This window comes from Coffea arabica, chromosome 3e (assembly GCF_036785885.1).
Source record: "Coffea arabica cultivar ET-39 chromosome 3e, Coffea Arabica ET-39 HiFi, whole genome shotgun sequence".
Taxonomy (NCBI): Eukaryota; Viridiplantae; Streptophyta; class Magnoliopsida; order Gentianales; family Rubiaceae; genus Coffea; species Coffea arabica.
The window spans coordinates 16,183,434-16,204,887 of record NC_092315.1 but is presented as its reverse complement, the minus strand read 5'-3'; the positions used below and the strand labels follow the sequence as shown (position 1 = coordinate 16,204,887).

At 33.3% G+C, this 21,454-nt stretch overlaps 2 protein-coding genes across 3 annotated transcripts; both read right to left on the bottom strand.

Moving 5' to 3' along the window:
• Positions 1–8,775: 8,775 nt before the first annotated feature.
• Positions 8,776–9,696, bottom strand: LOC140004614 (uncharacterized). The gene has a single exon (XM_072044741.1). It carries the CDS (start codon positions 9,463–9,465, stop codon positions 9,052–9,054), a length of 414 nt encoding a protein of 137 aa, XP_071900842.1. The 5' UTR covers positions 9,466–9,696; the 3' UTR covers positions 8,776–9,051.
• Positions 9,697–12,145: 2,449 nt separating this feature from the next.
• LOC113734774 (protein ARV 2-like) lies at positions 12,146–20,528 on the bottom strand. Of its 2 annotated transcripts, XM_027261445.2 has the most exons (10): positions 20,375–20,528; positions 18,858–19,071; positions 18,719–18,766; positions 18,512–18,601; positions 18,296–18,341; positions 17,955–18,037; positions 17,709–17,806; positions 13,662–13,728; positions 13,411–13,486; positions 12,146–12,867 (listed from the first exon to the last, which is right to left on the bottom strand). In XM_027261445.2, exons 2-10 carry the CDS (start codon positions 18,954–18,956, stop codon positions 12,764–12,766), a joined length of 711 nt encoding a protein of 236 aa, XP_027117246.1. In that variant the 5' UTR covers positions 18,957–19,071; positions 20,375–20,528; the 3' UTR covers positions 12,146–12,763. The 2 variants fall into 2 exon arrangements, with proteins under 2 accessions (XP_027117246.1, XP_027117247.1); XM_027261446.2 differs by lacking the exons at positions 17,955–18,037; positions 18,296–18,341.
• Between the last annotated feature and the right edge of the window lie 926 nt (positions 20,529–21,454).

Sequence of the window (21,454 nt, the reverse complement as noted above, 5' to 3'; positions counted from 1 at the left end):
CACTAGACTTATTGAATTATCAAATTTTGGTCAATCAATTATTAATAGTATATTTGTACCCATTAAACTATTAAAAGTGTAAATTTTGGACAATTTCGTCTAATTTCATCGTTAATTCTACCATATCTAACTATTAATAGTATGTCTCGTGGATCGTGCGAACTCTTAAATCTGGAAAAGTTAATGATGAAATCAGACAAAATGACCTAAAATTTATTTATTTATTTATTTGATAATTCAGTGGATAAAAACATATTATTAATAATTGAATGGCTAAATCTTGACTATTTAAAATGTTCAATGGCTACCTAGATAATTCGCTCATTTAATATATTGCTACAAGTTTCTTAAACATGCATATAGGCATACATAGATTTTCATTATAAAAAAAAAAAAAAAAAAAACTCATTCGTGTCATTTATGACATTATTTTTGTAATTCTTGTAGTGTGTGCATACACACGCACAACATATAGCAAAGTTATTTTATTGATAGATAAAAGAAATGAATCAACGTATAGTCAATCAATAACTTCTCGTGCTACGATCAAACCTGAATATTCTGATAATACTGCTTTTAATCTACAAAATATGCTAACCACAATTGATTAAGGTAGTTGAAATAAGTTTATCAAACCTATGCTAATGATGAATCTCTATCCAAGGCCTTCGAAATAAGTTTCCTCAATCAAAACATGTAACATAGGTTTGATGCTATCACTGTAGTTCAATTTGCAGTAACAAAATACGTGAAAATCTGAAGGAAATAGAAGTGTATTTTATCTTCGAATTATCAACCAAAACCATTTGGTTTTTTCAATAGTCATCCATCATTTCTTCATACAACATTCGAAGATTGTTTTTAAGCAAACAGAATATAAAATATAAAGAGGACAGGATTAATCTTCTAACATCACCTCACAAGATTCTACACTACAAGAAATTTAAACTTTCGTGGTTTGAAAGATAGATGCAAGTTACAAAAAATTTACTTTTTATGACATGAAACTAGTGATAATCACAAAAAACATATATAAATTTTAAGTTACAAATAATAATATGACATTCATTTACAAGTTACTATAAAAAACTTACGAGTCACAATTGATCTTGTAACTTATAAATGAGAATCACCGTTTACATAGTCACAATTGATCTTTACACAAAAAAAAAAAAAAGAGATAAGCAACTATATAATTTGAGGTGAGCAAAGGCATGCGTTACCATCAAGTAGGAACTAGACCTGAGCAATATTGGGGACAAATGGTCTAAATTGAGTGTGCGGACCAACCTCTCTCTTGAGGTGCCTAATAGGGATGCAACGGGGCGGGGTTGGGGCGGGGGACCCCTCGCCCAGCTGCCTACAAACTCCCCCCGGCCCCCGCCCCATCCCCCGTTCCCCACTCCCCCCGCCTCGCCCCGCTTTCCCTGTGAGTGCCCCCGCGGGGCTAATAAAAAATTATTATATAATTTTATTATGGTTAAATTTTAACAAATAATCAAGTATTAAAATATCAACACATCATCAAATTATTATTCATTGTAATTTTACAATTGAAACTTATAAAAACAATCAAATAAAAATTATTTGAATACAATCCAACATGATGAAATAAATATAACTAAAGTAGTCAAGTTTTCACTTTTGGCACAGATACAATCATTATTGTGCTTGTTCTTTTTTTTAAGAAAAAAATGTTATTGTATTAAGTGTAATTAGGAATTTAGTATAAATGTATTAGTAAATTTAGTATAACCAATTAATAATTTGTATTAGTACACATATATAATTATTAGTATAATTAATAATATCAATTATATTATATATACTAATAGACATTATATAATACATATTACTAATAATATCATTATCATAAGTTTGTAACTAATTAAATTATATAAATTATATATAATTATATACATATATATTTTATATATTTATTTTTTTAAAGCGGGTGGCGAGGCGGGGGTACACTCCCCCGCCCCCCCGCCCCGTTTCTAAGCGGGGGGAAAAAAATTCCCCCCATCCCCGCCCTACCTCCCGCCCCAACCCCCTCCCCATTAGCCCCCCGCGGGGCGGGTGCCCGCGATCACCCGCCCCCATTGCCATCCCTAGTGCCTAACAATGGGTTTGAAGATTTGTCTTTCAAGGCGGGTGTCTCCAACTTTGAGACTAGGAATATATATACCTGGCAATTGAGCGGGTTGGGCAGATTTTGGGTAAATTAATATTGGGTTTTCACTTAAATGGGTTATATCCAATCCGTCCAATTTTAGATTGAGTTAATTTTGGATTAGATCATATTGCATCATCTCAAATTCATGACCTAAATATGACCAAATATATTAATTAATAAATTTTGATACATAAATTCTCTCAAATACATTTTTACACACAAAAAAAAATTTTCACGCACTAAAACACTTTCACAGATACAAGCACACACTCACTTTTTAAGTTCTTTAGAAATACATTATTTTTATACACATTGATATACTTTCACAAATACACGCACGTACTAACTGTTTAATTATTTGGATGAACTCATTATTTTTTATACAAGTAAGGATTTTCAAATTGGATAGTGGATATAGCTTTGGTCCAAACTAAGAGATCGAAGCAACAATTTTAGTCCAGATTGGATATAGCATGAAAAAATGGTATACTAATATATGATTTTTCAAGTATTGTTACTTGATTTAGTATTAGCTGTACCAAACATATTTCTAGTTCTATAAAAGATCCAATCACGCCTTAATTAAACTGAAATTTTAATGTGAGAGATACAATTCTCAACCAATTAGTTCAAATGTCACTATCCAATTCATTTGAAAATTCTTGTGAAAATTAACGCAGCATTAACTTCTCCACCAAAATTTCCAGTTACTTTCTTATTCTTTTATAATTTTTGTTTCTTATCCAGAAAAAGAAAAGAAAGGAAAGGGTAGAAAGAGCGCCTTATATTTTTATATCTTAATTCAACCGACCTTATAATTAACGCGTTGTTTTAGAAGTATTTCATGATGTATATTGATCTCTATTGGAAGATGCTAAGGGTGAAAAGACTTTTATAGTTGTATTATCTCTATTGGAAGATGCAAGTTGTTTGCATTAACACGGTTCCTTTTCAATGTATCTGAATCATAATTTCTTTATTTGTTTTTAAAATTTGAAAACACAAATATCCAAACCGCCCAAAATATATTTGAATTTTTATTATCCAACCCAAAATTGACCCAACACCCAAATTACCCAACCTAGCCTCTCAAATTAATGAGTGAGTTGTTGGGTTTTTGGTATAATTGTCAGGTCTAGAAATATCATTACTTCTACTCTTACAAAATTATGAACTACAATAATGTTTTCAAATCTAAACCAGCAAGTGAACTGGATGACCTTTCGGTTCATACAGGTTAAACTCCGATTCAATGATTTTAAAATTTTTTAATTGTTTTAATACTAAATTACTTGGATAAAATTAATATACAAAAAAAGAAAGAAATATTTAGTGAAAAACCAGTTCAAATGTCAATTTTTTATCAGTTTTTACCAATTTGATTGGCTCTTGACTAGATTTGATCTGTTCATTTGACATCCTGAGTTAAATATAAAATCAGACCAAAAGTCATGATCGGTTCATAATTTGCTTGGCCGAACCGGCTAGTCCGGTTCAAATTTCAAAACATTGGTGGACTTGGAAAAAATAAAAGGAAAAAAAGTATTTGAGTACTTGGATTTGTCTTGACTAACAAGTAAACTTGAATTATGTGGAAAGGATTGAGAAACCATTACGATCCATCAAATGTTGGATTTTTGGGCGGAAAGAAAACTATGGTTCGAGGACCGGTAGGTTAGTGTGTATTAAAAAACTGGAGTATTAAAATAAGTATTGTAATACTAGCGGTAAATTGATATGTAATGGTATGGTACTCAAAAGACACTCTGTAAAACTCCTCATAAATAAGTGGTGTAATACTAGAATATTTTAAAAATTTGACAGGCAAAGTTATAATCAAGCTAGCCTTATTCGAGGAGAAAGGGTTGGATTAGATGGTAAAGTGAGAAAAATTATAAGTAGGAGGTCTTAGATTCAAAATCTTAAAAAAGAAAAAGAAAAACAGCCTTGTTCCTCATGCATCTATGATGGGAAAGATTGATCTGGATTCCTATTATTTGGACATTATTTTAAAAAAAGGTTGGATAGAGTATTATTTGAAATATTATTTAGAATAAATACTGTAACACTTTTTGTAACGTGATATATGTGACATAAAAAGGTGGTTGAAAATATAAATGGGTGGATTGGGAAATATATGTATAATGCAAGCGAAATATTATTTAGCAAAATTGAGCTATCTAAACACACTCAATAATCGTTGTACATATTTCTTAATCCTGTTTCTGTCTTTACATAATTCATAATCCTCTCTTGAGCTTACTGATAATTTTACCTAATTCTCCTATTATTTTAAAAATTACTCTAACTTCTCTTGTATTTACTATTTGTGTAACAAATTTTAAAAAACGCACGAATTTCAAATGAAAATCCTAAAAAAAAAAAAAACCCTTCATGTTAAAAATGGAAAAAAAAAAAACCTCTTTTGCATTCATCTCTGTAACACCAAAACTATCAACACTAACATTTTTCTACCTCCACAACCACCATCAAATCCACCTCCATTAGTACTATCACAGGCTGCCAACTAGATCAGAAAAAGAAAAAGACAATAAAAAAACTCTCCAAATAATCTTCTTTTCTACCTTAGAGCCACGCTTATCTTATTATCATCACAATCCTAAGGCGTAAGTTGTTAGAAAAAATCATAAACACATAAAACGATGATTCAACAATTCAAAACCCATCGGCTGGCAGGCTTGACATCTCTTTATATACCATTCGTTTTTAGTACTTCCGCTTCTATATCGATTACTCTGAATAACATTCATAACCAAAGCATCCACTAAATAAGCTTTTCCAATCGGCAATTGTCTTGAGAGTTGCAAAAAAAATTTTGAATATGTTTTTTTTCTTTTTTTTTTAAGAATACAAAATTTTTTTATTTAAAATAGCTAGAAAGTGAAGGTCATTTTTGGTAATTCAATAAGTTAGGGGAGGTCCATGTAATTTTTAAAAGTAGAGAGAAACTAGGTAAAATTGTTAGAAACCTGAGAAAAGTTTTCTGAAATTATCTATAAAAACTGTTATAGTAAAAAAAAGGTACCACCACGCGAAGAATGGTTTTTTTTTTCCTCTAATTTTTATCTAGCAGGAATTTCGAGAATGGTGAATCCTAATTGATTCCTCCAAAAAATGAAGATGTCAACCCAATTTAAAATAGCAAGAAAGTGAAGGTCATTTTTGGTAATTCAATAAGTTAGGGGAGGTCCATGTAATTTTTAAAATTAGAGAGAAACTAGGTAAAATTGTTAGAAACCTCAGAAAAGTTTTCTGAAATTATCTATAAAAACTGTTACAGTCAAAAAAAAGGTACCACCACGCGAAGAATGGTTTTTTTTTCCTCTAATTTTTATCTAGCAGGAATTTCGAGAATGGTGAATCCTAATTGATTCCTCCAAAAAATGAAGATGTCAACCCAATTTGTCAATTCCAAAATCTGCCCTTCTTAGATTATCGAATTGCACCAATCCACCTCTTCATATATTTATTAACCTTTTCAATTTGGCCCTTAAATATCAATAATTGTTTCAATGCTCCCCCTTATTGACGAGGGTCAAACTGAAGGGGTATTGAAAATAACCGGCGTAAAATTGGAGAAGTTGGAACTTTTGAGAGGCAAACTTACAAATAGGTAATATTTTTGAGTTGCAAAGGATATTAAGTCAAATGTGGATCAATAACAAGTTAAACTTGCTCAAGGCAATGTTAACTAAATCGCAACACATCGATTTATTCGCATAATGAGTGGAATTGGATATTAGCTCATCATCGCATTAAGTTTTTTTATGCTAATTTGATTCTTAATCTCGACTGAGATGTTGAATTAATGGTAAATAGTCAATCTTTCGAGATGTTATCTAGCCAATTTTGGATGAGTTGCAACTCATTGTAGTGAAGTTGAGTTTGGCTGCAGATGGTTGTGACAAGGTTAATTCAAAATTTGTCAAATTTAATGCGATTTTTAGTTGATTTCATTATTTTTACATATATATATTCTTGACAATTAACTCTTTTGATAGGACATTGTTTGTTGGCTTTGTTAAGTTTGTTCATAGAAATTATTGCCATTTTATTTTAGTCCTGACCTTGGCTTGCAATATTGAAACCATACAACACGGATGGATTTAGGGGTAGCAGGGAGGGGTTAAAAACTTCTTTATAAATTTAACTTTTGCCCCCCTCAAAATTAAAAATATTTTTAACTTACACACTTAAGATTTAGTTGAATTAAAATTCATCCTCTCAAAAGAAATTTTCTAATTCCATCTGTGATTCAAGAGTTGTATGTATGTATTGCTGGTGAGCTACCGGAAGCTCAAGGCCACATATAGAAGTTCGGGCCACATCTGGCCCTGTCACAACTTGAGACGGCAGCAACATATCAAGAATGAACCACAACCGTTTTCCAACTGATCCTCATATAAAGAGTTGTGTCAAGATCTTTAAGCATTCTCTAAGCCTTCCTCGTTTCATCATGGAAAACATTTTCCACATTTTCCATGTAAGAGATGCATATGCAGTCTACATGCATTTATAGTGTATAAAAACAAGCTCCAGGTTCCACTACAGTTGGAAGCAAGATCCAGGTTCCACTACATGAACAGATCCATGTTGGATATGAATAGTCATCCCTACATTCAAGGTGCATCCAACCAAAAGAATCCAGATTCCTAATGAAGACCTAGAGACATCAACCCTACCCCTACCCAAGACCACAGTACCCTTAAAGAAAATACTGAGAACATAATAACAATATCACCAAAATGATTCAACCTCCCTTACCTAGTTGCAAATCAAAATAATCCAACAATTGATCATATGAACAAGTTTTGTCTGGTTAGGACAAAGTATTGTCTTCGGTTAGGACAAAATACTGGGAACATAATAACAATATCACCAAAATGATTCAACCTCCCTTACCTAGTTGCAAATCAAAATAATCCAACAATTGATCATATGAACAAGTATTGTCTTCGGTTAGGACAAAGTTTAAAATGGAAATTCAAATATCAATCAAAGAACCAACAGTTATAGAAGAAGTGGAGGATCCGATCACAAAGGTAGTTTTGCTTGAAAATGAAACAGGTGACTTGTAAAATTGGTTGCCGAAGCACCATTTCTAAATGGCAAATATCATTATGGAACTACACTAGTTGCCACAATTGCAGCATTCATCCACTACATAAACACCAGCAAGTTGCCATTCTTGTTTCATAGGCTAGACACAATTTGATTACCCAACTTTCCAGGCATGATCACAACGATTATCAAAAACTAGGGAGCTCTCCAAGTAATTAACTTTTGGGAACTGTGAAGAGGATTGGTAGGTCTTTGGGCACATCGCCCTCAAACCTTTTTCCAGCACATGGAATAAGGCAGCGCGAACAATGAATCATATCAAAACATGTTGCTGGAAGGGCCTATATGCACAAAGTCCTCAAGTATAGCTGGAAGTCCTCTTTCAAGCACAAACTTTACTTGATCTCCATTTATGTCTCTTGGAGCAATGGTCATTGTCAATATGTTATTGTCCATTTGGGGAAGCTCCAAATCTTGCAACTAAAGAGACATTTTAGATAACCTATCCTTAACAGAGGACAACTGATATTCTGCACTCATGATTATAGAAAACTGGAAAATGCCATTAGTGATCTGAAGCAGGTGGGGAACAAAGGACAAGCTAATTAAACAGACCTCTTCCCTATCTTATCCTTTTGGATATGCCTCTATAAGATTGAACAGATAAATGTACATCAACTGATAATAAACAGACGACGTGGCAACCTACTTCTCTTTTCTTGGCACAACTACCCGATAGATATCTAGAATCTACAGAAATGTTATAAAGCAGAGAGATAGAAAAGGCAAACCAAACTAAGTTAAATCAAAGCGCCATGTCAGTGGGCTGATGAAATTCCATGCTTTACATATTAAATATATGATCTAACTGAAACAACAGATAAAAAAAATGACTGAAACGTTAATTGCTTTTCGGACATCATGAACAACTGATGAACATTCACACAGCATATAGAAACAACTGAGTAATGGCAAGCAAGTACACTTATCAGTCACCTAACTTACAGCTCCAGAAATTCTTCCGTATTCCAAGAATGCAATTCCTGACAGGTATGCATAGAAATAAAATAAACCTGTGGCCACTCAACGCCATCCTGAGCTCAGCATAAAATTTGCTCTGCATTTACTTATGCTACAAAAACAGTAAATTGCTGATATAACCCAGGCTTCTCAAAAGCACTAGTCTATAGAAGCAACTGCTTGTGTATCTTCTGAAGAGTCAATCATAGACTCGCAGTAGTCTGTAAATGTTTAAAAATGTTAGAAACCTTTCTCGCATCCATTTTCTATTTAGCCATAGATTATGTACTCCTTTACTGTTGCAGTTCATAAGTTCATTGCCAATCCTTTTGCTCTCGACATGAACTTCATAAGGTCTTATTGCATTTTAATAATCCAGCAAGGTCTAACCAAATTCACTTACCTAGAATTTACTCCATTTCATAATTCAACAAACTGGGACAACTTAAGTGCATAATAATCATAACGGCTAGTAAATCAAAGGAACATGAGACAAATTAAAAACATCAAATCCTGATATCGACGAACCAAAGTAGGCTTGAGAAATACAAATGAATATCATCATTTCTACCAAATAGCCAAAGAATAGAACACTAATTTCATGTAATCAATGGACGTCCCTACTTTCGCACATATACAACGATACATCAGTAAATTCATTAGCAATATAACATAAAAAAAATCACGAAATTTATAACCTCTCTCCACCAGAAATCAAACCAATAGCAGCCGCGAAATAGCCAAAAAAGAACCCCACAAAACAACCATCCAATTCAAAGAAGTCCGAACAACACAAAGATTCCAAGCAGAATGAGCCAAACAATATGCACCAACAAGAGGGCTTGCCCAGAAACAGACCCGGAGCCCCCATTTCCCACCTCGCAAAACCCTAATTTAGCCACACGCGTCCCGGCGCAATGTGCGTCAGCGCAGCCGCACCAGTAGGTTACTCCGTCGACCCCGCAAACCGGGTCGGTCCGGAAGCACTTCACGGGGCAAGAATCCGGTGCCGGTTCCGTGACCCGAGGACAAAGATGATCATCATATCCATCGTTGTTGTTGTTGTTTTGGGCAAGATCCGAGGGTAACAAGAGCGGATTGAACTGCGACGATCGGACGGCGATGAAAAGAACGGTGAGGAGCAAGAAGATGAACTGGATTTTGGATGATTTTGACATCAGAGGCATGATGAATTAAGCCCTAGAAAATTCTAGAGATTTCTAGGGCTTGAATTTTGAGAGGTTTTTCAGAGAATTCTATGGTGATTTGAAGAATTTTTTAAGATTCTAAGCTTTGTTATGTGGGTAACTGGCAAAAGGAGGAAACAGACCAAAGAGGAAACGGCGACGTTTTTTAACCAAGAGGTAGAACTTGTCAACTGCCTTGAGAAGCTGTTGTTGTTAGGTGATCTGTCCCCGTTTCTGGTAATGGTAGCTTTCTATAAATATTCTTTTTCCTTTTCTTTCCCTTTTTTAATAGAAAATATTGAAAAAACATTTAATGCTCCTTTCTTATCTCATTAAAAGTGTTATAATTTTCATTTTGAGAAGTTTCAGAATATTTTTTATCTTACTAAAATTAAAGTTACTGTTTATTATTATCTTACTAAAATTAAAGTTATTATTTATCACATTTTTCAATATTGTCTCTTTCTTTAATTGTATGTCATGTATATTTCAGATTCAAATTTCGAATTTTAGATAGTAAATTAGGAAACGAAAACTCTAACAAATCCATATGCTATTCTTGAAAAGTTAAAATTTTAAAAAGTGATGAAAAAATGAGACAAAGGGAATATATCTTTCTACAATTAAAATAGTAAAAATACTTCTTTAGAAAGGGATTAGTAGTTTTATAAGGGAAAAGATTTTGTGAGATTTTCTTTTTTTTTTTATCATTTATTGCACTGAATTTCTTCCAAATATCCAGTTTTTGTCGAAATAGAAGTGAAATTTGTGAGATTTATGTCTCAATTATCAAATATTACAAACCTAATTTGGGCACACCATTAGGTTGATATTGTTGAGTAGATAAATGTGCTATTAATTTATCATTAGATCAACATGTAAATTCAGAATTAAATATTTATATACAGCTCATACCGTGCATAAAATAAATTATTAATATCTTGAATTTTTTTTGAAAATAATTTTCACAATTTATTCCTATGTGCTAAATAGAAAATCTCCATTTAGCCTTCAATAGATAGGATCCGAGGCATAATTAATGGACATCGCAGCAAAAACTAGCACAGTTTTTCAAACTTTTATTTAGCACTATCAAATTTTTGGGATTGGAAATACAAGTTACTATTTTGTCTTCTAGAATTTGGACGACACAAAAAAGAAAACGAGTGAAGATCTATTGGACCATCTCTTTTCAATGGACATTGGTGAGCTAAATGGAACTGAAATTTTGACTTCAATAATGCCCTCAATAAACAAAGTGCATACTTCTTACATTTTCTCTTTTAACTCATACACATACTATAATAAGTATCAGTGGGTACTCGTTAAGATATATTTTAGGTATCATATTTTTTAAAATATAAAATTAATTAAGGAAAGTAAATAAATACAAGAGACGTTAGCTAAGATTAGATAGGAAAAGTATATAAATGCAAAGAAAAATAATAATTGATAGTATATGTACATACATGGTAAGTTTGATAAATTTTAAACGTGTCAACGAATTTCCAATGGACACTGTTAGAAAAAAAAAACCCATATAACAAATATTGTATTAAAGGTAAGAATTATAGTTTGCTTACTGTAGTAGCCAGCTGATGAGCTAGATAATGCTTACTCTTTTCTATCAATGGATACATTTGAAAGAAGCAAAACTTAACTGATAATATCATCCAAGAAATAATTGGGGCTCCTACAATCACAGTTTTGATTGAAGAGTGCAATTAATGGTGGGGATGGGTTTAATTTGAAATTGGATAGATGAGATTAATTGCAGGATACAATTTTAAGAAGTACCAAAATTTGTTGTAATTTTACATAGTGTGCTATTAGTGTCTACATTTGTTGTGTTAGTGTCTACATCTATTGTAATACTATCTACGCTGTAACGTACAATTAGATCCGGTGATTGTAGAGGCCCTTGACCCACATAGTGATAATAACTAAAGTCAAAAGATGTTGCTTTCTTTGCAATTCCAACTTTAAAAGCAAAACTTTGCGAATTCATCTTGACCAAGCCAAAGATGAACAAGCATCGGAGCAGGATAACACAACTATATGCGAGTAGGAGAGGTTGCATGGTATTTTATGGAGAACAACTGATGAATAAATTTCTATCTAGAATCCCAAGTTCACCATCTAACATGATAGGGGCAGACAAGTTTCCCTCACGGGATTGGCTCTACCGTTGATATTTCTTATATTCCCAACTAAGGTGGCTCTCTTTGATTTACATTAATAATAAAGGGTTCGTTGCAGAAACCGACGGTGACGAAGGTTACCGGGCGAACCGGCCGGTCACCAAGAACCTTATGGTTCTTGAGAGCCGACATAACGACATTCCCTTTGTAAATTAGGTCCTTTGATAACTAATTAGAGTTGACATGAAATGGATCACAGCAGAAAACATATCTGATGAATCATTAAATCCCTCTTAAAGTTACATCGATCCTAAAAAGACCTCCAAGAATTGCATATTATCCACCAAGTAGACAATAAAGAAAAGATGGCTAGCCTAGCCACAAAAACACATAGAAGGATGGGATCATACGCACCAAACTATATGCGTACATGTAAAAGCTCAAGTCTGCACAGGAATTTACAGTGAGCTATTTCAGGAGTGCAGCACCAAGCTACTCAATTGTTATGACATACTGTTTAGGGGTATAGCAAACAATCATTTCCCACCAAAACCAACATTGGATTAGACAAGAATTCTGTTTGCTACGTAGCAATCTATTGAATCAATCCAAGTCATCAAATGAGACAGTAAAGTCATATGGGAAAATGAATATCAACTTGCATTTCACAAAAGTGACCAAAATCAAAACTGGATGAAATACTGTAACATGAAAGTTTCAATTTTGTTTGCTTCCAGTGGTGCACATCCACAAAAGCATCCCAATTTTGATGACTCACATTTGACTGATGAAAGTCAAGTGCTTAGTTCAAATGAGTGCCGTCTGATAGGTAGGAATTTTACAACCCACTGCAGAAAACTTCGAAGAGTGTCATCCTAATGAGGCTTTTGTTTACCATCCATCAAAACCACGTCTATAGGGAAGCAGATTATGAGGGGGCCAAATTGTAGTGTCTCCAGATAATGTCCTCGTGACAAGCAACGCATGCAAGCCAGCACTGCTAGGTACGACTGTGGTCAACAATCCGAGGCATTGATGTGTTCAAATCAGATTGCAGAGCTTGTGTTCAGCGAGCCAGCGCAGGATGCTCTCGGTTGGTTTCAAATCTAATAAGGACCCAAATGTTCAGATGGAACAGAGTCCCAATAAGAATATAATTAGCTCAAATGCAGTGTTCTGAGCCATTCACTGACAAAAAACTTCACAGCATGCGCAGCGAAGCAGACCCCAAAGCATCTAATGGTAGCTGAGTTGGCAATCACTGGTTTGATAGAACAAATAAGATTAGCATCTAATAGATACAGAATAGGTAGACAAAATGTGCAGTTTAAGTCATTAATATCACCGCCATGCAAATATACTAGTTCAGGAATCATATACTTTACCTAAGTTGCAGGCATAAATTTACTTACAAACAAATGAATCATTATCAACATTAAGACATCAATATATGGAAAGTTCGTTTATGAGCATTACTTGTATCTTTGAGGTCCCAAAAGTTCTCATGTCATCATATGCATATAGAAATGTAGATGCTTTGACTGATTCGATATTGTTTCCATTCAAAGGAGCTTAACATTTCAGACTGTGCTAAAAGTAAATGGATTCTACATGTCCAACAGATACCATCCAAAGCAAAACCAGGCACATATAGAAGCCAATTAGATCATATTCTAACCACTTACAAAGCACAATCAAGCACATTAATGAGCCAATTAAGGCATTCTCACAACTTCAGAATTAAAGCAAATATACAACCAATTTCAAGCCTCAACAACTGTATCTTGTAGAGATACTTACTAACCTTTTAAAGCAACTGTATTTGATGACAGAACAAACATATCAATCATGATGATCATGGAAGAAGGAAATTCCCATACCTGTAAACTCCAAACTGAACATCAAGTGGGTAAATTTTCACTAATTGTGCATACATGTGTGTGTGTGTGTGTATGCACTCACAATACAATCCTTTACCAATAAGAAAACAATTATAAGTGCTTATGCAGTTTAAAGAAGCTAAATAGTTGCATACAGCTAAATTAAGGAATATACCATCATGGCAATAAGAAATATCTTGAAGTAACTGGAAACAAGCATAGTAAGGACTGTATCTTTGCACCTGTCCAGTTGAGAATCAAGTTAGTATCCTACACAAGTATAGCATTTGTTAAATGAACTGGAAAGATAAATCTCAAATCCACATCAAAACACTAATGCAAATTTGCAATTTCAACCACTATTGATGGAAGCCAGAAATTCTAGATAGGTTTCCCAGCAAAATCTTCAATCAAGTGCTGAAAGCTTTTTTGCTCATCCTTAACAAGATGCATGCCTCTAACTTGCCAACAATACTATCTTGCTTTTCATTCTCTAAAGTCTAGTACTAACAACAAGACCAATCAAAAGTATCTTAACCATCTTAGGTAGGAGCAACTGACTGGTTGACTATTACTATGTCCCAATAAAGCCACGGGCTGTGTTCATGATTCAAGCCAGTCAATACTAATTAATCCACAAAAGTGTAGGCCAATATAAAGTCAGTAAGTACTGTGAAACCATTATATCTTCCAGAAGCATGTCCAGAGATTTTGTAACAATCAAATTTCAACTCATAATCAACCTAATCATTATTTTCAAAATCTAATGAAAGTGACTTTACCAGTAATAACTTCTCTAATTCATTGTATTTCATTATTAGAAGCAAACTTAAGATACTTGTTATTAGAGCTATCAAAGGAAATATTTCATAAGTCCTACAAGCCAGATGATCTACCTGTCAAAAGTAGCTATATCATAAAAGTTTACTTAAAAATTCACAATAACAATAAATTTCCTACAATAAAATGCCAAACTGATCCAAAATGCAAAGATCACAGGTATCCCACGGTAGGTTAACTAGATCTTTAGTACTTTTCATTCTCTTACATATTATTAGCTTTTCAACTCTTAGTCATCTTCTTTCTCGTGCCCTCTACAGTTCAGAATCAACTATATTTAAGACGACAAGGTTTAAATCTTGATGCAAGCAGATAGCCAAACAACTTAATTACAACTAGATAATGATATCCCAAAATCTGGACTAATGATTTTATACATTACTCAACCCACAGCACAGCATCTCATCGACTAATGTACACAAAAATGCTAGTAACTCAAGAAAATCCTCACAAATCATGAGTCAAGCAATTCACTAAAAGCTATCACCATATTTGATGGCTTTTCATGATTTCATCAAGTAACAATTTGATATCAAGCAATCAAACTCCAGACTAGCCATTTTGTGATTGATACGTGGTCAACAAGCACAAAATCAAGATACAAGTTTAGATAAGTTCTTTTTCATAAAAAAATGGCATAAATAGCTGTATTTCAGAATGTTTAAGGTGGAAGTATTGCACTTAATACTTCTAATTCATTAAGTTGAACTTTTATTCATAAAATGACCCATTAAGCCGTTAACATATTTCAAATCATAGTTTCTTAGCAGCAAGCCAACTAGTCCAGGGATGTGTTATCACATTGTGACATATAAATCCGGCTTATTACTCGAAATTAAAGTTAGATACATCAATTTGGGGGTTTTTTTTTTTTTTGGGGGGGGGGGGGTTCACCATCACCATATGCCCCAATCTGTAAGCACTTATCTTGGAATTTATTCTTCCTTGACATCAAGTTTCTAAAGTTTTTCCTCATTTATAAATTGACAAGCCTACAAACTTCACAAATTAATTAAATTAGAAGCCTATTTCAGTGTCAACAATACTCAGTTGTATGAAGTTCCAGAAAGTCACTGACATATGACCTTTTAACTTAACTCTTAGCTAAAAGTATGCATTCTAATTAGCAAATGAATTTCTTAAACCTAACACTGCAGCTAACAGAACTTGCGAATGGAGGCAAAATTCAACCTCATACAGATGAAACTAAAAGAGGAAAAAAATGTTCATTTTCTACAAGGAAAAACTAATAAGAAAAGCAAATTAAACATAAATGATACTTCAGCTAAGGGAATTATTAACCAATTATCACTAAAAAATTTTAGCATGATATGCAGATAGAAGAGTTTTTTCTGGAAGTTTCCCTAAATCATGCCTCTTTCTACACAGCATTTCAAACCCTTTTATATTTATGGTGCAACTACGCAGTAAAAAATTACAATCTGACATGTTGATAACACAAAGATTAGCTCCCACAGCTTGACAATATTAAAGTTCTATTACTTAACTGCTCCGATTCAATTACTTTGATTCTATGAAAGATATCACGAGAGTCAAAAGCAGTACATTAAAAGCTATCACCATGTTTGATGCTTTTCATGATTTTTTCAACAGTTTGCTATCAAGGATAAGATATCAGGTAAACTAAACTCCATACTAGCCAAGGAATTAGTATTAATGCCCACAAATACAATGCCAACTTTAAATACACACACTGCCAAATACACTGCCTATACCCAAGCTTTAACATGTTCCTTCTCCCAGTTATTTCCCATAAAGTATTACATGATAATGAAGTTCAAGTTTACCAAAGCTCAATGACAAATAATTACTCGATATACAAATAACTGCAAGGACATATTACTAGGATCAAATTGCACTTTTAAAAACTTTTGCATATGAGAAGAACTATAAATATATTTTCTGTCACAGTTCCTAAGCAGCAAGCCAACTGAATCAGGAACTGGCTATCTCATTGACGTAAATACGTCGATCAAAGAAACAAGCTCCATAATAGACAAAAAGTAGAGCACATCAATGAAAGAAATATCATCCATAGAGATGACACTTTTTTTTTTTGCAATTAATCTTCCTTGACATTAGGTTTCTAAACTGTTTCTACTGTTAAAAAGATAACAGGTGACTTTAGAAATTTATTCAATAGAAAGTCGGCTTAGATCGTGACAAAAAAATTCAGCTGCATGAGATTTTAGAAATTCATCCAACAAATATCCTTCTTGACTACTACACACATGCTTCGTAAGGAGCGCAAAAAATTGTAGAATTGATCCTGCCATGAACCGAATTTATTGATGGAGGCAGGAAATAAATAGATTGAGATATATACAAATAAAACTAAAACAAAAGCAAAGCAAAGGAAAATGCTCAAGTATTACAAGGATAAAAAAATTAGAAAACCAAATTAAAAATAAATTAAGCCACATGTCAGAGACAACTAACTGTTATTACTTAAATATACAGATAGAGGAGCTGTTTCAGGAATAAATCCCCTGAATCATGCCTCTTCGCATCCTTTCAAAACACTTGTTGTACTGATGGTGTAAATACACATTAGTCTATTACACCATGCCATCTAGGTAATTGTTCAGACTAGAGCTTGACAAAATCAAAATACTAAACTACTCTGCTCAGTTTTAGATACTTAAAATGCTACCAAAACTATAAACTCTAAAAACGACTGATATCATGAAAATGATGAAAAGAGTTGATAGCAAGAATACCAAGCAATTAAGCTAAAAAGCTGATATCATGTTATGGGCAATGATAGCGTTTTTATGTCACTATTCCAAAAATTGCATGCAACCACCATGAAAACCTAAGTGAAAAGGCTTACAAACTCCTGGTTGTGATGAAACTAAAAATAAAACTTAAAGCTTTAAGATATAAAGAATAAGAAGCATTTGATCATTCTTGAAAAGGAATAATGAACTTCTTGCCAGAGGTCAAACAATACAAATACACAGAATTGAAAACCAATGAAAACGCACAACAGGTTAGAAAAAGTTTTGGGTCATTATACACAATTTAAAAAAAAAAGGAGAATATTGTAATATTTAACAAATACAAAGGCCTAGAGTTGACCACGATATACTCCTCTTGCAAAGATCCACTGTATTGCTTGCTTATAAATAAAATATGTATTTAGAAGAGAGAGAGAAAGAGAGTTTCAAAAATAAAAGAGTTTAGGTGAAAGAAAAAAGAGTACAGAAAAATAAATAAGTGAGCTTTGCACACACAGGTCACCGCTATTCATCTAAAACAGACAGAGGAAGAGCAATTTTGCAAACACAATGGTCCAAAGAAAATGCTGCCATATATATTTGCAACAAAATAAAGTAAAGATGGCTTGAGGACCACTTACTCCAGAACTCCAACTGAAGTATTCATTAGAAACTTTGCAGAACCGATGAGTACCACAGACATAAACAAGAAATTTCCCAAAACAACATCAATCAAGACCTGCAACCATATAATTGATCCCATTTGAATTAAGTTAATGAAAATTCAATTTCACACAAGATTCATTTTCATTCATTGACATCAAAAACAAAATTCAAAGCAAAATGGAATACGAAATTCAGGTACTTCAGACTAAAGGGATACGAACCTTCCCAGAAAACCGCAATACTGCAGCAAAGCTCATTAACGAAATGCTTTCCGAGTCATTCACATTTAACACCCATGTTCTGTCTTAAATGGATAAGGCCATTCATATAAATCCAAATGACTTTAAGTACATCATTTAACAAAACCCAATAGATCAACCAACCTCACACAATAACACATGGGGTTGATATCACCAAATAAAGGTGATATATTTGAGGCAGAGTTATTAGAACAAGGAAAATGAGTACTTGGATATGCATGAATACTAATCATGTCGCTCTAGTCTTCTTGAACTTTGAAACATTGCCACTTTATACTACAATAACATAACCAGAAGGATACAAGAATCCAACATTAAAAAACCCAATAGTAGTTTCCACATTAAACACTGCAAAACCAACAAAAGGAAAAACAAAGAACATAAGACAACCCAGTAGATAGATACCATAAAAAAAACACACATCAGATATCATAGAAATAACAAATACCAATCTAAAAAACTGAGATTCATGTATAGATATTCAAGGAAAAAAGTGAAAAAGATAGGCATACATGTACCTCAAAATCCAGAATATCTCTGGTGAACATATTGTAGAACAAATGTCTATATGCCTTAGGCTTGTGCAGAATCAAATCAATTAGAATAATCTACATCACACCGAAAGAACAAATTAGCAAACTAAAGACACATTTACCCAAAAACAAAAAAATATGAAAACAAAAAACATGATTTTTCAACTTTATAGGTGGGAATGAATGAATTACCATGACTTCACACTCAATATATTCATCAGCCACCTTTTTGCAATTCCCCTATAAAGAAGAAGAAGAAGTTGGGTTTTCACCAAATAAAGAATGAGAAAAGAAAGTGGGAAAGTGAGAAGGGAGGAGAAGAATTTAATACACATTTCATGAGGCGGATGTTTCCGGGAGAATACTGGATGTAGAGACTCTTGATTGGAAAAGAACATTCAACACATCTAAAATCGCTCTTCTTCTCCATCCTTTTGGTCAGTGATGCTGTCTAAAGGTGTGTTGAGGGCTGGAATTGGTGGTTCAGAGTAAGAATTTTTCCATTCCACTTTATACTTTCGGTTGTCCCGGAGTGTCCCCTTGTTCTATTGATATGCACAAAATTGATGACCTTGTTAATGACACAGTATAATTTTTGAGTAGACTACGACAAATGTCTAGCACCTATAAGTGATTGCTCTCAAGTTCCAGTTGTACCAATCGTTTACAGTAATTTCTATCCAGACGTTAACAAGACACAATTTTGAAGATTATCACTAAGATCACTGTTCTTCCCATATTCTCTCTCAGTAAGAACATACAAGAGCATACATGGATTAATAAAAAATATAAAGAATGCATCAACAACTAGTACTGACATGAGGAATATGTATTACTTGAGTGTCTGTGGATGTATAGGGACTATACATAACTAACTGTAGGAGAGACTTATAAATTGTAAGCATAAATGACATAAAATCTTCAGCAAGGTTTTATGTAAACCAATAGCAGCATGGCATTCAAATTAAATAGCTGATAAAATAAGTTTTACAACCAGATCGCGTGGACAACCTGAAAAAAAGATCCGTTTGCTGCCAATTATTAAGTAGGGATTTGGAGTATTTTGAAGATTATTCCTAGCCTGAAGCAGCAGCCCTTCTAGACTGTAAAGTTACATTATTTTTCCAAAAGACAAAATGTTACCTATCTAAAACAGGTCCATATGCGCATATCCTTGAACTACTTCAGATTTGTCATTATATATCAAAGCCTTCATCAACTATCTCAGATATTCAGAACCTAAATTCTGCCAAATAAATGGGCTATACATTACAATCTGAATCATGTTTCACTAGTTTCTGCCGAGCTCTCACCATTACACCTATTTTCCCTCTAATAATTGTCTTTTTCAAGTCCCAAACCGTGAACTGAATCTGGATTTGAAGCATCTTTAGTCCAGTCAAATATCGCTTAGAAAACATTCCATCATGCAGTGATTTGTCAAGAAAAGCCTCGAATCAGTACTATTTCATCTTTCAGACAGTAATGAAAAACTTTAATCTCACAAAAAATGAAACAATTAATCAAACTCCATTAGCTGCAGTTCTCAGTATACCCAAACATGGTATTTTAAACTAGAAAGAGTGTTAGAAACAAAAAAAAAATGCCCTAGTTAAGATTCAAACTTTATTTGATTCATTGAACTTTAACTATCACAAAAATCCAACTAAATCTTAAGGGTTCTATTCTCATACCATGTCAAACCGGGTCACAAGGATAACAATCACAAAACACCATAATTTCCCATGAAATGGGCTCAAAACTAGTCATTGAAATTGTGTTTAACAAGCATTCCAATAATAAATAGGCAAGGGTGCAAGAATTGAAAGAATTAGAGGAAGATTTAACCGGCTTCACGGGATCATGGCACTCCCGTCGTATCTTTCTCTTCCGCCATCATTTTATATGTAACTCCGTTATAAACTCAGAAGAACATCTCCAAAACTTACTGGTGCAGAAAAGATGACGGGCGATTGGAATTTATGCAAATTGCAAGGATTAATTCCCCTTCGCACCCCTTATATATTTGACAGTTCTCACTTTGCTCTCAAACTTCTATTTTTGTTATATTTTGCACCCTAAAGTTTGCGTCTAAGTTTTGCCACTTTACACATTCAATAATTATTCAGGACATGTTGCGTTCAATGTTACTTTACTATTACTTGCATATTTTGGGAAATGGGTTAAAGTTCGTTTGAATATTCAATATACATAAATTGCCTACCAAGTTTGATTAGTTAACTTTTATCGAGGTTGGAATTCAAAGTTTCAAACGCTTTTATAAAGTTAATCAATCAAATTTGGACAATGGGAGTAAGGATGAATTGGATGGTTCGAAAGAGGAAATATATGTGAGAGATCCCAGATTTAAACCTTTCAACTTATACTTAAAAAGGAAAAATCAAAATTGGACAATAATATATGTTTGCTTATGTCGCGCCCCATTTTTCGCGATGAAAATCGTATTTACAAAAAATGTGATTTTATTTTAAAAAATAAGTAAAAAAGGGACCTAAGATTGGGACTTTGAAAAATGCGACAATTTGGACCCAAAATTTAGTCTAAAAAGAATTTTAAGAAAAAAAGGAGTCGTCACTCGGTATTGAGTTTGGGTGTACCAAGTCACGCAAAAAATGTTTTTGACAAAAATAAAATAAAATAAAACCATTTTCGACAACTCCAGATTTTTGAAAAACAAGAGAAAATGAGTTCGAGAGTCACGATTGAAGAAGACAAGGCAAATGTTCGATTAACTCAAACCTAAAGCATCCTTTCAATCTAGTCTAAACTAGTTGCGAAGTTTAATAAAAAATTTTCCTAATCTAACCCTTAAATTTATCACGTTTGGATGTTTCTTACATGGATGCAAATCTAAATTTAGAAAATTTCGAAAGGAACAAAATGTCCATTTAAGGGTTTAATTAATAC